The sequence below is a fragment of the Solanum verrucosum genome, unplaced genomic scaffold (assembly GCF_900185275.1).
Source record: "Solanum verrucosum unplaced genomic scaffold, falcon-dt-bn FXZP01000246.1, whole genome shotgun sequence".
In the NCBI taxonomy this organism is placed as follows: Eukaryota; Viridiplantae; Streptophyta; class Magnoliopsida; order Solanales; family Solanaceae; genus Solanum; species Solanum verrucosum.
The window spans coordinates 811015-829016 of NW_026019995.1; the positions used below are offsets into that span (position 1 = coordinate 811015).

General features: G+C 37.6%; 1 protein-coding gene across 1 annotated transcript in view; it reads right to left on the minus strand.

Moving 5' to 3' along the window:
* Positions 1-18002, minus strand: part of LOC125819231 (uncharacterized) — a gene marked incomplete at its 5' end in the record, with an annotated part of 69305 nt that overhangs the window by 18396 nt on the left and 32907 nt on the right. Inside the window, one exon of the mRNA XM_049498697.1 lies at positions 186-484. Coding sequence (XP_049354654.1) covers positions 186-484 — 299 coding nt within the window. The remainder of the gene's footprint in view (positions 1-185; positions 485-18002) is intronic.

An 18002-nucleotide genomic window follows, 5' to 3' on the forward strand; every position in this document is an offset into this window, starting at 1 on the left:
TTCCTTATTTCCAAGGGAGAAAACCTATCAAGAAAAGCCATCTTGAATATAGCCCAACTTATCGGACCCTCTCTAATAGGTCTCCCCTCCTTCCATTGTTCACACCACACTTGTGCCACATCTTTGTGTTGATTGGCGGCTAACTCCACCTTTTTTTGAGAAGACACACCCATAGCCTCTAGAACCTTAAACACTTCATCAATGAACCCTTGGACCCAAAGAAAGTAGGGGGATTCATCTTTGTGAAATCCCTTAACCTAGAAGCGGTAGTGCTAGCATTGGGGTTCACTTGTACCCTAGAATCCCTTGCAACTTGAGTTGCCAACACTTGAGTCAAATTATGAATAGCCGACCTTATATCAGCATTAGACATAGCCCCTTCTTCAATAGGAACTAGAGGGTTTAGAGGAGTTTGAGGGGGAACCGCCTCATTCACATTCTCCTCACCGGCCTTCCTTGCGTTGTTCCTTGTTGTATTCATTGCCTATAAGCACAAGAGAAGTATTAGAAGAAAAGGACTAAATAGAGTTAAGACTCTTAGGCACGATTATGGAATAACAAAAGAGTAAAAGTTCCTAAGCATCTCGTAGCTTCTCATTCATAAGTGTGATGCGCTTCACACCCATAAACAAGACTCTACTCAATGTGGTATCTTGTGACGTAAATCCTACATTATTCTCAACCTTATGTTCTGATACCAAGTTTGTAACGACCCGAGATCACCCCCTAGTCGTTACATGCACATTCGACCTCGAAGAGGTCTTATAAAAGTCCTTAGCATTTATCATAACATGTATGATAGAATAAAATCATGGAAAACTTAAAACTTTTACTTTCGATGTTCAACTTCACTTCATATATGAAAAATAGAATCTAACTTCGTCACAATGCACCATCTAGACATAGAAGTATCGAAAATAGGACTTAGCCCTTACATCAATAAGAAGTCTTGAAAATAGGAGTGCAACAATATATTTCAACAAAAGCAAAGAACTAAACATAGAAGCTAGATCATAGGGTCTTGTCCTCGGACTTGAGGACTCACCAACTTGGGGAAGCAACTCCTAGTGTCTTGAGAAGTAAGCCTGAATCCTCAACGGCCCGAACCTAAATGTTTGTGAAAAAGGGAGAAAATATGGTTTAGTACAACACACGTACTAAGTATGACTACTATGCATAAAAACCGTTGAAACAGGCATAAAAGGACATTTTATTCAAAATATGCTTTTTGCCAAGTAAATCGAATACGCACACAAATTAAGTATCATAGTCCAAACCAACATAATATCAGCCCAACTTGTAGAAAACCCAAGCAATACTAGTGCAATGCAAAGAATAGAACCCCATAACCCTATTCAAAGCCAACTATCACATTAAGCAACCTACTTCATGCGTACGTTCATAAGATCATATTTTATCATAACTTACCACATTCATAATGATCATACATAACATAGCTTCAACATACATAAGTCATAATAATCATAATCATAAGAGAACAGTACTACAACCATCCCTTACGATCCCAGAAGTGCAATGTGCTAGAGAAGTCCCATACCCTCCCTTACACTATGTAGAAACCCTTAACAAAGCCCTAGTAAGAGTACACACCTTTCATACCTTCATTTACTTTTACATTAGGGAAATATTGCAATAACCGACATAGACCATGAGAGCTACATGGAATTCGGTGTTCTACTCCCACACTGAAAAAAAGAGGGTTAACACTTGCCTAAGCTGTAACCATTCGTTAAGGGTCAAGGAGAATGCTTCTAGAAACCCTAACTTACTAAACGTGGGGGTTTCCATCTCTTAAGACAACACATACCGTAGGTAATCCGTACTTGCTAAACGTGAGGAAACTCATGTGGGCAGCCGGACTTACTAAACGTGAGACCCCTATCTCATTTACATGCCCTTTCGGTGATAAGCATATGATTCCCTTTTGTAATCATATTTAGTCATCACAAAAGTTCACATTAGCCTTTAATAGACACTTATGTAGACATCTCACCATAATAGCTCATATGTGTTCATAAGTGAGTAACAATCCTTTCACTTTAGAGACACTTAGCAAGTGAGTAAACCTTTCACTTTACATTACACTACAATCATGAGAACTATCTTTCAATCATATAGCAATCATACCATAATATACATACATACTTCACATGTAATTCAAGTGTAGAGGGTTAAGGATGAGGAAACTAGGTCATCAACACCACAATAACACATTAGGTATAGCCTCATTACAATCTAAGTAATTCACCTTTCATACATGAGTTCAAATAGAACCAACCTTCATACCTTCATGCCCTTCGTGGGACATCCATACTTCAATTACCAACAAATTCATAACCAATATATAATACAAGGTAATTCATGAAGTAATAACATAATCAACATCAATATAAGCAATTGACATATTCCTTTCATAGCCTTCAAGGCTTCATTCAAAGACTCAACCCTAATTTCATAGAAATTATTCATAACCTATGGTAGAATCATCATACAAACATGAATAACATAACATCACATTCAATTCATAGCCTTCATTCAGTATCAAACACAAACTAGGGTTAAAATTAGGAAAAGAAGGAGAAACATGTGTCTCATGGGGAATTCTTCAAGAAACCACCAATAAAACATAATTTCATCCATAATTTTTAATCTAACATCAATCGAAGTAAGTTTATAACATCAATTTCACTTTAGAAAGAAGACCCACATTTTTTATTGAAACCTAGAAATTGGAGATTTTGAAATTCATCTTGAATGGGCCTCATGGGGAAAAGAATCACAAGAGTGATAAGCAACCATACCTTATTGACGAATTAACCACGAAAATCTTAGTTGAAACCTTGGAGAGTTGGTCTTCTTCTTGAAGCTCCAATCTTCTTCAATGGAGTTCTTGAGAAGAGAGAAAGAGTAGACAGAAGGAGGAACTTTAGGTTTAGAACTTTGGGGTTTTGTGTTTGAGTGATACAAGTGAGGTAAATTGACTTAAATATCATTATGTACACGTACCCTAAAGTACCCTAAATACCCCTAACTTAAATAGACTCTTTAATGAAGTAAAAATAGATTTCTGAATTTTTGTATTTTTGTCGCCGAACAAATCCGCGACGCAGAGCTGTTCCCTGGAGATATTTGGAATTAAATTTCGAGACAGTAGAGTCCGCGACACAACCACGTCGCGAACAAACTTTTTGCTCCTTGGGGGAGCAAGTCCACGACGTGCCTTTGTTCCCTCCAAGAGCAATTTGCAAGCTGCCTGGGCAACTTGCTTGTCCATGGTTGGGGTCCCCCTTAGAGTGGTGCTGGGGAATCGTATTTGAATATTTTGACCCTATAAACATATATTGACCTATTTTAACTCTTTTTATAAGATTATACCATCATACGACACTCCCAAACCTGCCCAAAACCTAAGGACACTAGAACAGATTCTTCTCTAGTTTCCGAACGTCGTAGTCGTTTCTTGACATTTAGACTTTTACTCTTTCGAACCCAGTCAATTACCCTAGTTTAGGTTTATAAACATCAATTTAATTATTTTTAAGTCACCATTCATAAGATGAGGCTGTAACTTAAATCATAGAATTTCCGGGGTGTAACATACACCTAGCCAAAATTGAGGTTAGTAGTCTCTCTTAATTAGGTATAAATTTAAAATCATGCGTGTTGATGATTATGATAGGATTTCCTTGTACATATTTTTGTGAAAATTCATGCTTAAGTTGTATTTTGAGTTTTCATGAATTTTGTTCTCATGGTTGAAATTGCACCCATAGATGTTGTGTGATGTTGTCTTCATGAGAGTTGTAATGAGCATGCTTTATGTTGTCTTTTTAAAGAAATGTCTTGTTGATTGCTTAATATATATGTTGATGCTCATTGATGAGAATGTAGTTCCTCCAATACTTCTCTGAAGTAAAGAGTTTTGAGCAAAGTGATGTTGTGGATTAAATTCCTATATGATATGATGATATGATGATATGATGTCGTTGATGTAACTGGTTGTTGTGCTGCTAGTTTAAGTCATTCTCTCCCTAGAAATAAGTCCAAGTGACATTCGGGAACGAATGTTCCTAAGGGGGGGATATTGTAACACCCCAAAAATTTTATGACTTAAGTTAGAGCCTCACTTTATGAATAATGAGTTAAAAATAATTAAAATGATGTTTCTAAACCTAAATTAATGTAATTGACTTGGTTTGGAAGAGTAAAAGTCTAAACGTCAAGAAACGACCACGACATCCGGAAACTAGAGAAAAATGTGTTCTAGTGTGTCCTCAGGTTTTGGGCAAGTTTGGGAGTGTCGTATGATGATATAATCTTGTAAAAATGTTTAAATTAGGTAAATATATGTTTATAGGGTCCAAACGTTCAAATACAACGCCCTGGAGCCACCCTAAGGGGCCCCGAGAAGAACCCCAACCTTGGCGAAGCAAGCTGCCAAGGCAGCTTGCAAATTGCACTGGGAGGGAATGCATCCGCGTCGCGGACTAGCTCCCCCAAGAAGCAAAAAGTTAGTTTGCGACGCGGACTCTACTATCTCAAAATTTAATTCCAAATATCTTCAGAGAACAGGTCCGCGTCGCAGACTTGCTCCGCGACAAAAATGCAGAAATTCAGAAATCTAATTTTTACTTCATTAAAGAGTCCAACTAAGTGAGGGGTATTTAGTGTACTTTAGGGGACGTGTATATAATGATTTTTAAGACAATTTACCTCATTTGTATCACTCAAACACAAAACCCAAAAGATCTAAACCTAAAGTTCCTCCTTCTCTCTACTCTCTCTCTCTTCTCAAGAACTCCATTGACGGACATTGGAGCTTCAAGAAAAAGACCAACTCTCCAAGGTTTCAACTCAGATTTTCATGGTTAATTCGTCAATAAGGTATGGTTGCTTATCACTCTGGGATTTCTTTCCCTAAAAGGCCCCTTCAAGATGAATTTCAAAATCTCCAATTTCTAGGTTTCAACCCAAAAATTTGGGTCTTCTTTCTAAACTTTGATTGATGTTATATGAAAAATTATGGATGAATTTATGTTGTATTGGTGGTTTCTTGAAGAACTCCCCATGAGACCCATGTTTCTCCTTTTTTTCCTAATTCTTACCCTAGTTTCTGTTGGATATCAATTAAAGGCTATGAGTTGAATGTGATGTTATGTAAATCATGCTTGTATGATGATTTACCCTAGGTTATGTATAATTTCTACAAAATTAGGGTTGAGTCTTTGAATGAAACCATTAAGGCTATGAAGTGAATATGTCAATTGTTTATATTGATGTTGATTATGTTATTACTTCATGAATTACCTTGTATTATGTATTGGTTATGAATTATTTGGTAATTGAAGAATGGATGTCCCATGAAAGGAAAGAAGGTATGAAGGTTGGTTCTTCTTCGAACTCAAGTATGAAAGGTGAATAACTTAGATTGTAATGATGTTATACCTACTGTGTTGTTGTGGTGTTGATGACCTAGTTTCCTCATCCTTAACCCTCTACACTTGAATTAGCTATGAAGTATGTATGTATGTTATGGTATGATAGCTATATGATTGAAAGGTAGTCGTCATAGTTATGGTGTAATATAAAGTGAAAGATTTACTCACTTGCTAAGTGTCTCTAAAGTGAAAGGATTGTTACTCACTTATGAACACATATGAGCTATTATGGTAAGATGTCTACATAAGGGTCTATTAAAGGCTAATGTGAACTTATGTGATGACTAAAGATGATTACAAAATGGAATTAGATGCTTAGCAACGAAAGGGCATGTAAATGAGATGGGGGTCTCACGTTTAGTAAGTCCGGCTCCCCACATGTGTTTCCTCTTGTTTAGGAAGTCCGGATTACCCACGGTATGTGTTGTCTCGTGAGATGGAAACCTCCACGTTAGTAAGTTAGGGTTTCTAGAAGCAATCTCCTTGACCCTTAACTATGTTCCCACATGGGACTCTAGCTTAGTGGATCCACCTAGATAGCTATGTACGAATGGTTATACCTTAGGCAACTGTTAACCCTCTCTTTTTGGTGTGGGAGTAAAACACCGGATTCCTTGTAGCTGTCACGATCTATGTTGGTTATTGCAATATTTGCCTAATGTAAAAGTAACTGAAGGTATGGAAGGTGTGAACTCTTACTAGGGCTTTCTTAAGGGTTTTCTACATAGTGTAAGGGAGGATATGGGACTTCTCTTGCACATTGCACTTCTGGGATCCTAAGAGATGGTTGTAGTAATGTTCTTTTATGATTATGATGATTATGATTTATGTATGTTGAAGCTATATTATGTGCGATAATTATTAATATGGTAAGTTATGATGAAATATTATTTTATGAATGTATGCGTGAAGTAGGTTGCTTAATGTGATAATTGGCTTTGAATACGATTTTGGGGTTCTATTGTTTGCATTGCACTGTTATTGCTTGGGTTGTCTACATGTTGGGATGATATTATGTGGGTTTGGACTATGATGCTTACTTTGTGTGCATATTAGATTTACCTGGTAAAAAACATGTTTTTACTAAATGTCATTTTCTGCATGTTTCAATGGTTTTTATGTATAGTAGTCATACTTAGTACGTGTGTTGTACTAACCCCTATTGCTCCATTTTTCCCCAAAAATTTAGGTTCGGGCCATTGAGGATTCAAGCTTACTTCTCAAGACACTTGGAGATGCTTCCCCAAGTTGGTGAGTCCTCAAGTCCGAGCACAAGACCCTGTGATCTAGCTTCTATGTTTAGTTCTTTGCTTATGTTGAAAGACATTGTTGTACTTTCTTATTTGAAGACTTCTTATTGATGTAAGGGCTAAGTCCCATTTTCGATACTTCTATGTCTAGATGGTAAATTGTGACGAAGTTTGATTTTATTTTTCGTATATGAAATGAAGTTGAACTTCCAAAGTAAACATTTTAAATTTTCTGTGATTTTATTCTATGATACTTGTTAGGACGAATGTTAAGGTCATGTATAAGACCTTTTCGAGGTCGAATACGCTGGTAACGACTAGGGGGTGCTCTCGGGTCATTATAAAATGTTTTGAGTCCTGTATGAGACCCCTTCTGTGTCAAGTACGCCGTGTCGCATCTAAGGGATAGCCTTGGGTCGTGACAAACATGGTATCAGAGCATAATATTTTGGAAATGGTTGTTAGGATTGATGTCTCACAAACCACGTCTAGTAGAGTCTTGTTCATCGGTGTGAATCGCGACACATCTATGAGCAAGAGGCTATAGGATGTTAGGAAGTTACACTTGTTTCATTATTATTGAAGTTGTGACTTAGAGTTTAGATCTATAAGTGTCCTTTTCCTAACCCTTCTCATGTGTTTATAGGATATGAATATAAGGGCTAACCCAAGAAGAATGGAAGAAGAGATTGTGAATGAGGGGGTTCCTCCCCAAGATCCCCAAGGTCCTCAAGGTGACCAAGTTCCTCTAGGCAATCAAGGAAATCATGTTGTGGTGGATTCCCCAGCTATGATCAATGAGTAAGTTAGGTCGGCTCCTTTGATGATGGCTCAAGCCGTCACTACTTAAGGTCAAGCCATGACAGCTCAATCAAATAGGGGTGTTCAGGCAAATGTGAACCCCAATGTGAGTACTACGACTTCTAGGTTGAGAGACTTTGTGAGTATGAATCCTCCGGTATTTCTAGGTTCTAAGGTGGGAGAGGATCTCTAAGAGTTTTTGGATGAGGTGTATAAGATAATCAATGCTATGGGAGTGACTTCTATTGAAAAACTAGAACTTGGTGCCTATCAATTAGAGGATGTTGCCCAAATTTAGTTTACTCATGGAAGGCTAATAGGTCGGTTGCAGCAGGTCCCATAGAATGAGAGTTGTTTAAGGAAGCATTCCTTAGTAGGTACTTTCCCCGTGAGAAGAGGGAGGTTAAGGTAGAGGATTTTATCAACCTTAGGAAAGGTAACATGAATGTTCAAGAGTACTGCTTGAAATTTACCTAAATGTCTAAGTATGCCCCATGTTTGGTGTGTAACCCTATGGATGAGATGAGTCACTTTGTTACGGGTATATCTAACCTAGATGAGGAAGAGTGTCGTACGGTGATGCTTCATGATGAAATGAACATTTCTAGACTCATGGTGTATGTTCAATCTATTGAGGAGTCCAAGCATAAAAGGAAGAATAGGGAGTTAAAGAGAGGTAGATCTGATGAGCAAGGTCAACCTAGGTTCAAGAGAGAGATCCAAACCAAAATTCTTCAAGCACTTCTAAGGGTAACCAAGAGAGAGGTAGTGGACCTCCATCTTCTAAACCTCCTTGACATAATTCTGGAAAGAAGCATTTTGGGAAGTGCCTAGTCGTTACTAGTGGGTGCTATGGTTGTGGAAAGAATGATCACCAAGTAAAAGATTGTCCTACTCTTACGGCTAAAGAAAGGGAGGCTAAGCAAGCTTCTCTTAATGTCCCGAATCTTGATGCTCTAAAGAGGTACCATTTCTATGTTGTTCAAGCTAACAAAGACCAAGGAGCTAATCTGAATGAAGGCACCGATAAGTGATAGTTTCTTATGGTCATGAATGTCTTGTTAAGGTTCTTATGTTCTTTTTCATGTTATACTTAGTTGGGTTTTCTCCTCAGTGGGGGATGGTATGTTGAATAGTAAGGTTGTTGATAGTTCTGATATCCTTATCTCTTTACTTCTATTCCTATTCAAGCTTGACACCAAGAGTTCCTTGTATCTTGTTTCATGTTTTGGAGTCATGTGTGAATATGTGTTTAGATGGTCTCCTTATGTTATGCATGTTCTAGTTGAATTCTTGCTTATAGGAGAAAATAAGTTTTCATGAATTATGTTCCTCATGTTAATGTGAATTTACTATGAGTTGTCTCTATATGCTTCATGAGGTTGAATTGTTTAACATGCCTAATGTGCCTTTTTGAAGAAGATCCATAATGTGCTTAAAGATGTTATGATGAGCATGATTTGTCTTGGAGAAGGTAATTCCTCCAATGTAATGAAAAATGTGAAGTTTTGATGCATAATGATTTTGTAGATGTAGTTCCTACTTTCTTGTATTGCATTGAGCTTTTTGTTGTGGAGTTGATGTTTCCTCCTAGTTTTGTGCATTTGTTTATGATGTTGCATGCATGATGGGCTGCTAGTCTTGAGTCGTTAACCCTTAATGTGTTTTAAGTGTCATTCGAGGATGAATGTTCCTACGTGTGGGATAATGTAACGACTGACAAAATAATAGGTTGAACTAGAGCCTCATCGTGTGGATTAGTGTAACCTTAAGTGGATGTCTAGGCTGTTTTAGAACTTAATTGAGCAAGGAAGAAGTCTATGGTTCAAGCAAGGGCCTAAGCTAGCAAGATTGAGTGGAATAAACCTTGTTCTTTGGTAGACCTTTTGGTGATGGGACTACTTGATCACCCAAGTGACTTGGCGATGCGCCAAAGTGCACTTGGGGTCGCCTTAGACCTAGGTTTTGGAACAGAGGGCGAGCTAAGTGATAGCTCAAACCAGGTTAGTGAATCTCCCATTATCCCTCTAGATCTCCTAGTGAACTGAAAATTTTATGAGCCTACTGGAAAAATGGGTGGGCCAAGGGTGCACTTGGCGAGTCGCCTAGTGCCCTTCGTGAGACATGAGGGTCAAAGGATGAGGTAAGTCGGGAAAGGTGTAGATTTTTACTTTTAACTTTGTGGGTCCTTAGTCCTTTTCCAAAGTTGAGTCCTCATTATTATATTCCTTTCCTAGCAACTATATAACCTTTTTAGACAAAAATCCCTTCAATTAAGTCACTCCAAAAATAATTAAAAGAAGACGTATCTACTCTTGAATAGTTCTCTCTCTAAACTCAAGAAAGAAGAAGGAGCCATTGAAGCTAGGGTTTGTGGATTCAAAGTGTTTCTTCCTCAAATTTCGTGGGGAATCAATAGCAAGGTATGGTAGTCTTCATCATTGTTTAACTTTTCATTCAAGGAGCTAATTTAAAGTTATCAAAAACCAAGTGTTTTACTCAATCTCATGGGTTCTTTAACCAAACGTTTTCAAATGGTTATTAATGACATATTATTATTGTATTATTGTATAATTGATGATTTATGATGAAAATATTCTATGAACCCATGAATTCTCATAATTCCTGAATTGTACCTTTATGAAGTGGGTTTGATGATTATTAAAGCTTATTAATGGGATATGTCTAAATTGCTTTGGGTTATAGAATTGTATCATTATCTATGCCTTAATTGTATTAAATTGTTGGTGTGTTGGTGATTTGAGATTCATGGACGTGAAGGGCAAGTTATGACTAAGTTACATATTGAACTAGAATTGTGCTTGATTTATTGATTGACTTGAAAGGTGAAGGTGTTTACTTAATATGTATATTGTGGTATTGAATTGATGGATATCTTCCTTGTACCTCTATTTATGAAGGATCTATGTATGATCATGATGTAAAGTATATGTGTGTGATTTCAATGAAGGTATAATGATCATGTTTAGAATGTAATTGTGTTATTGATTGAAAGCATATTCTCAATTAACACACATGAATGATGATGATGGGATATTAAGGGTTTTCTTCTATGAAGTATATTTGAAATTGGTAGGCTAGGCATCCTTTCAGGTATAATGAATGTATCTTGACTTAATGTCTTAATGTCTTGAATTGGTAGACCTAATGTTGGTAGCCTTTTAGGAATGAATGAATGAATGATAAAGTATTCTAGGCTAAACCATGGATCGGTAGACCTAATGTTGGTGGCCTTTCATGAGGAGTCTAGGAGTTAATGCGATGTTAAACATTGAAACGGTAGACCTAATGGTGGTGGCCCTTCCATGTGTGAAATGATGAACCGTGTATCTGTAGACCTAATGTTGATGGCCCTTGTTGGAAAGTCAATGAGCTATCCCTAATGTACCTTGAATCGGTAGACCTAATGATGATGGCCCTTTCATGTGTAATGTACCTTGAATTGGTAGGCCTAATGTTGGTTGCCCTCTCAAGTGCAACAATGTAATGCTAATGAACTACTCTATGGGAATGGAGGCTAAGCACCGAGTGGATATGGTAAGATGGTGACTCTCCCAATGTTAGGTTAGAGTCCAATGAACATCTTTCTTATCCCATAACTATGTGCCTACATAAGTAAAAGATACTTAGTTCTACCTTAGGCAAGTTGAACACCTTCCTTCGGTGTAGGGTTACATGACATCAGATTCCATCATTTAGCTCTCATGGACTATGTCGGTTAATGCATATTCCCATCATGTGAGATGTGCATTATGGTTTCTTGATGAGTTCTATGAAGTGTGGGTGGTTGTATGGGATGCCATCTATACATTGCACGAGTAGGCTTTGAGAGGGTCATTGTGAGTTCTCTAAGTCTTAATGGCTAATGTATGAATGTTCCCTAAATGAAGCTAATGAAGAATGTTGACTCTTATATGCTTAAATGTAAAGATGCATGCTATACTTGGATTGTATCATGAGTTACTTTCTTGTCATGACTTATTGTATATGAATGTGCCTTGCTTATGTGACTTCAAAAGAGTACTTAGTGTGAGTTAGTATGGGATGCTACTTGCACATTGCACAAGTATGACTTAGAGTTGTCTTAGGTAATGGTCCTTAGGTAATGATATGACTTATGTAATGTTTATGTCTTTTGTATGAGTATTGTGTAAAGATGGATAGGTTGAATGGTAGTTTCACTTTTGGGACCTTAATGTGGTACTTTAGTGTGGATGGTGGTATGAGTCGCTATCCATACATTTCACAAGGTACAACATAAGGGTTACTTGAGGTGAAGGCTCAAAGTGAAGTAATGGTTTATACGTAGTTATGTTCTAATGTGGTTAAATGACTTGTATGTTGGTTGTGGTTGATTATTATGCCTCTTATGCTTATGTTCATGAAGTTTCATCAAAATGGCCTATATCATGACTTTCAAATAGAATGTTCGTTTAAGCATGTTTTTGCATAGCTATCATACTTAGTACTTAATTGTGCTAACCCCATTCTTCTTCATGTTTTACTTCACGTGTAGGTTTCAGAATGTGATTGCTTCTCTCTAGTGCAAGTGCTTGGATTGATATTCTTCCATGATGAAGTGGTATGTCATCATAGATCGAGGACAAATACTTTCAGAAGATTTTTTTATTCCATGTAATAGACAATGTTAGTCTTTTTTATTGTAAAGGACCGTGTCCCTACTTTAGTTCAAGATATTGTTTTAGATGTCCATGTGAGACTTAGACTTCTGCTGTGTTTTTAAATGAAGTTTTGGATTGTTTGGATTTAAATATGTTTTTAATTTGGCTCAATTTCTATGTCGAATGCAATGAAATGCTATGAAGCTTGTATGAGACCCCTTTGGGGTCAAGTACACCGTGTCGCATCTAGGGGTTAGCCTTGGTTCTTGACAATAATCAACCATATAAGACATTTCACTATATTAGAGTTTCACCTCAAGCAACACTAAGCTATACTATGTGCAATGTATGAATAGCGTCACATACAAGCATACACACTAAGTACCACATCTTGGCCACCAAAAGTGAACTTACCATTCATCCTTTCCATCTTTACACAATACTCATACATAAGACACATAAACATTTTATAAGTCATGACAAGGAATTAACACATAATACAATCCAAGTATAGCATGAACATCTCATTAAGAATATAAGTCAACATGCTTCATTAGCTTTATTTAGAGAACTTTCATATATTATTTATTAAGACATTAGAGAACTCACTATGACCCTCTCAAAGCCTACTCGTGCAATGCATGGATGGCATCCCATACTACCATCCACACTTCATAAACCTTCTCAAGAAACCATAATGCACATCTCACATGATGGGAATAAGCATTTAACCGACATAGACCATGAGAACTAAATCATGGAATTCGATGTACTATCCCACATCATAGAGGTTGGTCTAGTTGCCTAAGATATAACCAGTAATATTTTAGCTTAAGTGGATTCCACTAGCTAATGTCCTATGTGGGCACATAGTTATGGGATAGGAAGATGTTCATTGGAACCCTAACCTAACATTGGGGGAGTTTCCATCATACCATATCCACTCGGTGCTTAGCCTCCATTCCCATATAGTATTTCATTCACATTACATTATTGTACTTGAGAGGGACACCAACATTAGGCCTACCGACCCAAAGTACATTAAACAAGAAAGGGCCACCACCATTAGGTCTTCCGATTCAAGGTACATTACATGGATATCTCATTAAATCATCAAGAAGGGTGCCATCAACATTGGGTCTACCGATACAAGGTTCATCATTTCACACATGAAAGGGCCACGGACATTAGGTCTACCGATTCAAGGTTTATCATCACATTAGTTTTTAGACTCATCATAAAGGGCCACCACCACTAGGTCTACCAGTTCAAGACATAGCCTAGAATACTTCATCATTCATTTATGAAAGGGCTACATACATTAGGTCGACCGATTCCATGTTCACTAAGTCAAGACACATTCATTACACACAAACAGGATACACAAACCGTAGGTTGTCACCGTCGATGGTGTCGGTAGTTACTTTAAGAAGGGATTTGGGGTCTTTTGATGACTCCATCTGCTCTTGATGGATAATTTTAGGTTTGTATCATGGTGAACAGGACTCTCAAGTCTTTTAGTGTTAATATGAGTGATTAGGTATATTAATTTTCAAGTTAAGGAATAAGTTTGACTTTAGCCAACATTCTGAGTAAACAAGCTCGGATGAGAATTTCTACAGCACGGTTAGCTCGACAATGTTGAGTTTGGTCTAAAGTGACCCTTCATTGGATCTGTAGGCCTTTTAGGTTATTTCGATCCCCTTGTGTATTTTTGCGTAAAATGGAAATGGGTGTGGGACCCATATTATGTCAAGATTACCTTGTATGGAAGTTTTGACTGTTCTGTTAATTTTTTAATGTTAAATTTGAGTAGTTTGCAAATCTCATTTATGTGTACGGTGTTCGGAACCCATCATGAACCCCGAGTGGAGCTTAAGGGACTTTGCTGAGATATTTTTGAGTCAAATATCTGGTGTGACCGCTTTTGCACCCTTGGCTTCGCTTAAGATAACACAACTTTTGCGATCAGGGCTCAACTTAAGCGCCACCAACCACTTAAGCGACAATCTCTAAAGCAACCCTGTGTTCACTTTAGCAGACCTCCCTTTTTCAAAGTTTCGTCACTTAAGCGAGGATCTCACAAAAGTGATTCCTGCCTTTTTGGGAAACCTTTCACAAGGGACGTTAGTGGAGGCTAAAGTGAAGGTCGGGCAGTCTTTTTATAAAAAAGTTAGGCATAATTTTCAGCCTTTGTTCAAGATTGATTTAGCAATTTCTCCCACATTCGAGCGCCAATTTGAGTGATTTGATGTCCTGTGCGATCGTTGGGAGCGTTTCTACTTGGGTTTGTGATTAGAAGCTATTGAATAACTTCCATTTGAGGTGAATTTTTGTGTCTTTAGGAAGCCTTGGCTTCATTTATTGTTAAATTTGAATGGTTGTTATTTTGGCTGTTTCAAAGCTTGAATTGTGTTCAATTTTTGAACACAAGTTCGAGGAATAGTTTAGGACCACTTGATGTTGTCAATTCTAGAGATTCTAGTGTGTGTCCCACAATTTACATTTGACTCTAAATCATTCCTTCTTCGCTTTATGTTTTTAGTGACTAAGGAAATGCACTAACATTATGATCATATTCTTGATAGTGTGGGAATGTTCAAAGGTTGTTTCGAAGGGAAAAGCTCTGGAGTTGTAATTTGGAGTGTGCGCTGTCGGTCTACAGGTATGCTACAACTTTTATTTTATTTAAATTGAACATGAATGATGTAATCCATGATGATTAGCGTTAATTGGGGGTGGGTACCTAGTTATTCCTACTATTCTTCTTAGAAACCATGTTTTAGGATTTTTTGATAATGTGTGATGGTAGTACCATGTTAGTTAGTGGTTGTATGAGTGTTATTCTATACTATGTGATTTACTTGTGTTATCGCTTCTTTTCTTACGCATGTTTGGCCTTAGACTAGGATATACTAGTGATGCCTTAGACCCATGTGCCTTGTAGCATTATTACTATCCCAATGTCGTTTGAGATGGACTAGGTCCTTGTAGAGTGGAGTAAAAAACCTAGGTCAAATAGTATGAGCATTAGTTAGGCATTTTCACACCTTGTTAGCTCTTTCTTGTTTTTTCTCACTATTTCCATGACTCATATGTGTTGCGAGAGGTTGTGTTTTTTCTAGGGATTTTAGTACTTCAATCTAGATGTCGTTTTGTGATATATTTGGGAGAGGATGTCGATCCACGGTGGCTTGGAGCCTACTTGAGATCCTCTACATAGTTGACCCGTCCCCATATCACCTTTGCTAGGACATCGACATATTACCCCGGGAGTGGATTTTCCAGCTAGAGAGCCTTGATATTTGTGATCCTTTACAAAGTCGACAATCCCCCGAGTCACTCTTTCAAGCTAGGTGACTTATGCCCCTATGAGTGGACTATCTAGCTGGATGGCCTACATTTGTTGTCACTCTTGCTAGGAAATCTGGGAGTTGACTAGTTTCTTGGTTTGTAATATGGTTGATGGTCTTGTATTTTGATTTGGGTTACTCTACATTCTTAATGTATTAGCTATTCTGTGTATTCGTTGGGCTAATGGGGGTCCATTCTGGCTTTAACTTAAACCTGCACATTATTGTACCTTATGGGATTATGGGTACAATTATATTTAGTTTAACTGTACTTAGATTTATTTTTGTTATGCTGATGTGCTTTCTTTCTTTCTTTTCCCACTTTGACCTTTGTTAGTGTCTAGATTTTTTTCTTTTCATATTGTGTTTAGCTTTCTTGATTAGTCGGAAAATGATTACTATTGAGTACCTTTGTTTTGATTCTTATGCTACACTAGATCTTTCTGTGATGGAAGTCCTAGTACTAGCTACCAGCGGTGATCAAACGTACCATCTTTTGCAGCTTTTGAATATCACATATTAGGGTGAGCACTTGGCGTCCTGGATTAGCCTATCTTCTTCTGTATATATATTATGTGTTTTTTTAGATGGCTCGTTGTGGTCCAATTTTGGGAATTGTACTTGTTCATATTAGACAACTTTATATTTGTGACCTCTATGTTCTGGGAGGGTTTCCACTGTAAATAGTTATGGTTTGCTCCTACTTTTGTATTTTCTTGTTGCTAGTATTATTTACCCTTGTATCCACTACTTGCCATTCCGAGTAATGGGTTGGCTTATCAACTGGTCGGTTAAAGTATGTTCCATAATGACTCCAAAGATCGGGTCATGACAAGTTGGTATCAGAACCCATGTTCATCGGTCTCACTTGTACAAAGCTAATACCTAGGGGAATCCTACAAATCTGTCTGAAGACTTACATATCCTATCTTTAGGAGGCTGTAGGGTGTCTTTAAGAATTCATCTATTTTTGTATTACTTTTGCACTATGTGTTATTGGTTTCTTTGAATCTCACTTGTTAAATTATTTTCACATGATGGCTTGTACACGCCGCATGAATGCTTGAATTAGGGATCGAACTCCCTTGCCTAGTAGTTGTGAAACACCACCCCCTAAAAGATAGTAGGGTCTTGAACCCGCCATAGACCCTCCAGCAACCCTTATTCCAGATTAGCCAGTGGGTCTCAGCCCCCTTATGGATCAGCTAAAGGATTAGATATTCAGGCAATCATTGCCTAGCTCTTGACTGTGTTGGGTGGCATGAAGAAGGCCATAGGTGCAACACCAACAAAACTAACATCACCTGCACCACTACCAATTTAGTAGGATAAACATATAGCAGAGGCACCTCGAGACCAAGTATAACCTAGGGGTACCTAGGCCGTGATTGCGGCCGAAATTATACCTCTAGCTGGATGGCCTACATTGGTTGTCACTCTTGCTAGGTAAGCTGGGAGTTAACTAGTTTCTTGGTTCGTAGTACAGCTGATGTTCTTGTATTTTGATTTGGGTTATTCTACATTTTTAAGGTATTAGCTATTTTGTATAGATGTTAGGCTAATCGGGGTCCATTCCGGCTTTAACTTAAACCTGTACATGATTGTACCTTATGGGCTTATTGGTTACAATTATGCTTAGTTTAGCTGTACTTAGATTTATTTTTGGTATGTTGAGGTGCTTTCTTTCTTTCCTTTCCCGTTTTGACCTTTGTTTGTGTCTAGACTTTTTTCCTTTTCATATTGTGTTTAGCTTTCTTGATTAGTTGGAAAATGATTATTACTGAGTACCTTTGTTTTGATACTTATGCTACACTAGATCTTTTTGTGATGGAAGTCCTAGTACTAACTACCAATGGTGATCAAACGTACCATCTTTTGTAGCTTGTTAATATCAGAGATTAGGGTGAGCACTTGGCGTCCTAGATTAGCCTATCTTCTTTTGTATATATATTAAGTGTTTTTTTTAGATGGCTCGTTGTGGTCCAATTTTGGGAATTGTAGTTGCTCATATTACAACTTTATATTTGTGACCCCCATGTTCTGGGAGGATTTCCACTGTAGATAGTTATGGTTTGCTCCTACTTCTGTATTTTCTTATCACTAGTATTATTTAACCTTGTATTCACTGCTTGCTATTACGGGAAATGGGTTAGCTTATCAACTGGTGGGTTAAAGTATGTTCCATCATGAGTCAAAAGATCGGGTCATGACAAGTTGGTATCAGAACCCATATTCACCGGTCTCACTTGTACATAGCTAATACCTAGGTGAATCCTACAAATCGTTCTGAAGACTTAGATATCCTATTTTTAGGAGGCTATAGGGTGTCTTTAAGAATTCATCTATTTTAGTATTACTTTTGCACTGTGTGTTATTGGTTTCTTTGAATCTCACTTATTAAATTATTTTCACATGATGACTTTTACACACCACATGAATGCTTGAAGTAGGAATCTAACTCCCTTGCCTAGTAGTTGTGAAACACCACCCCCCAAA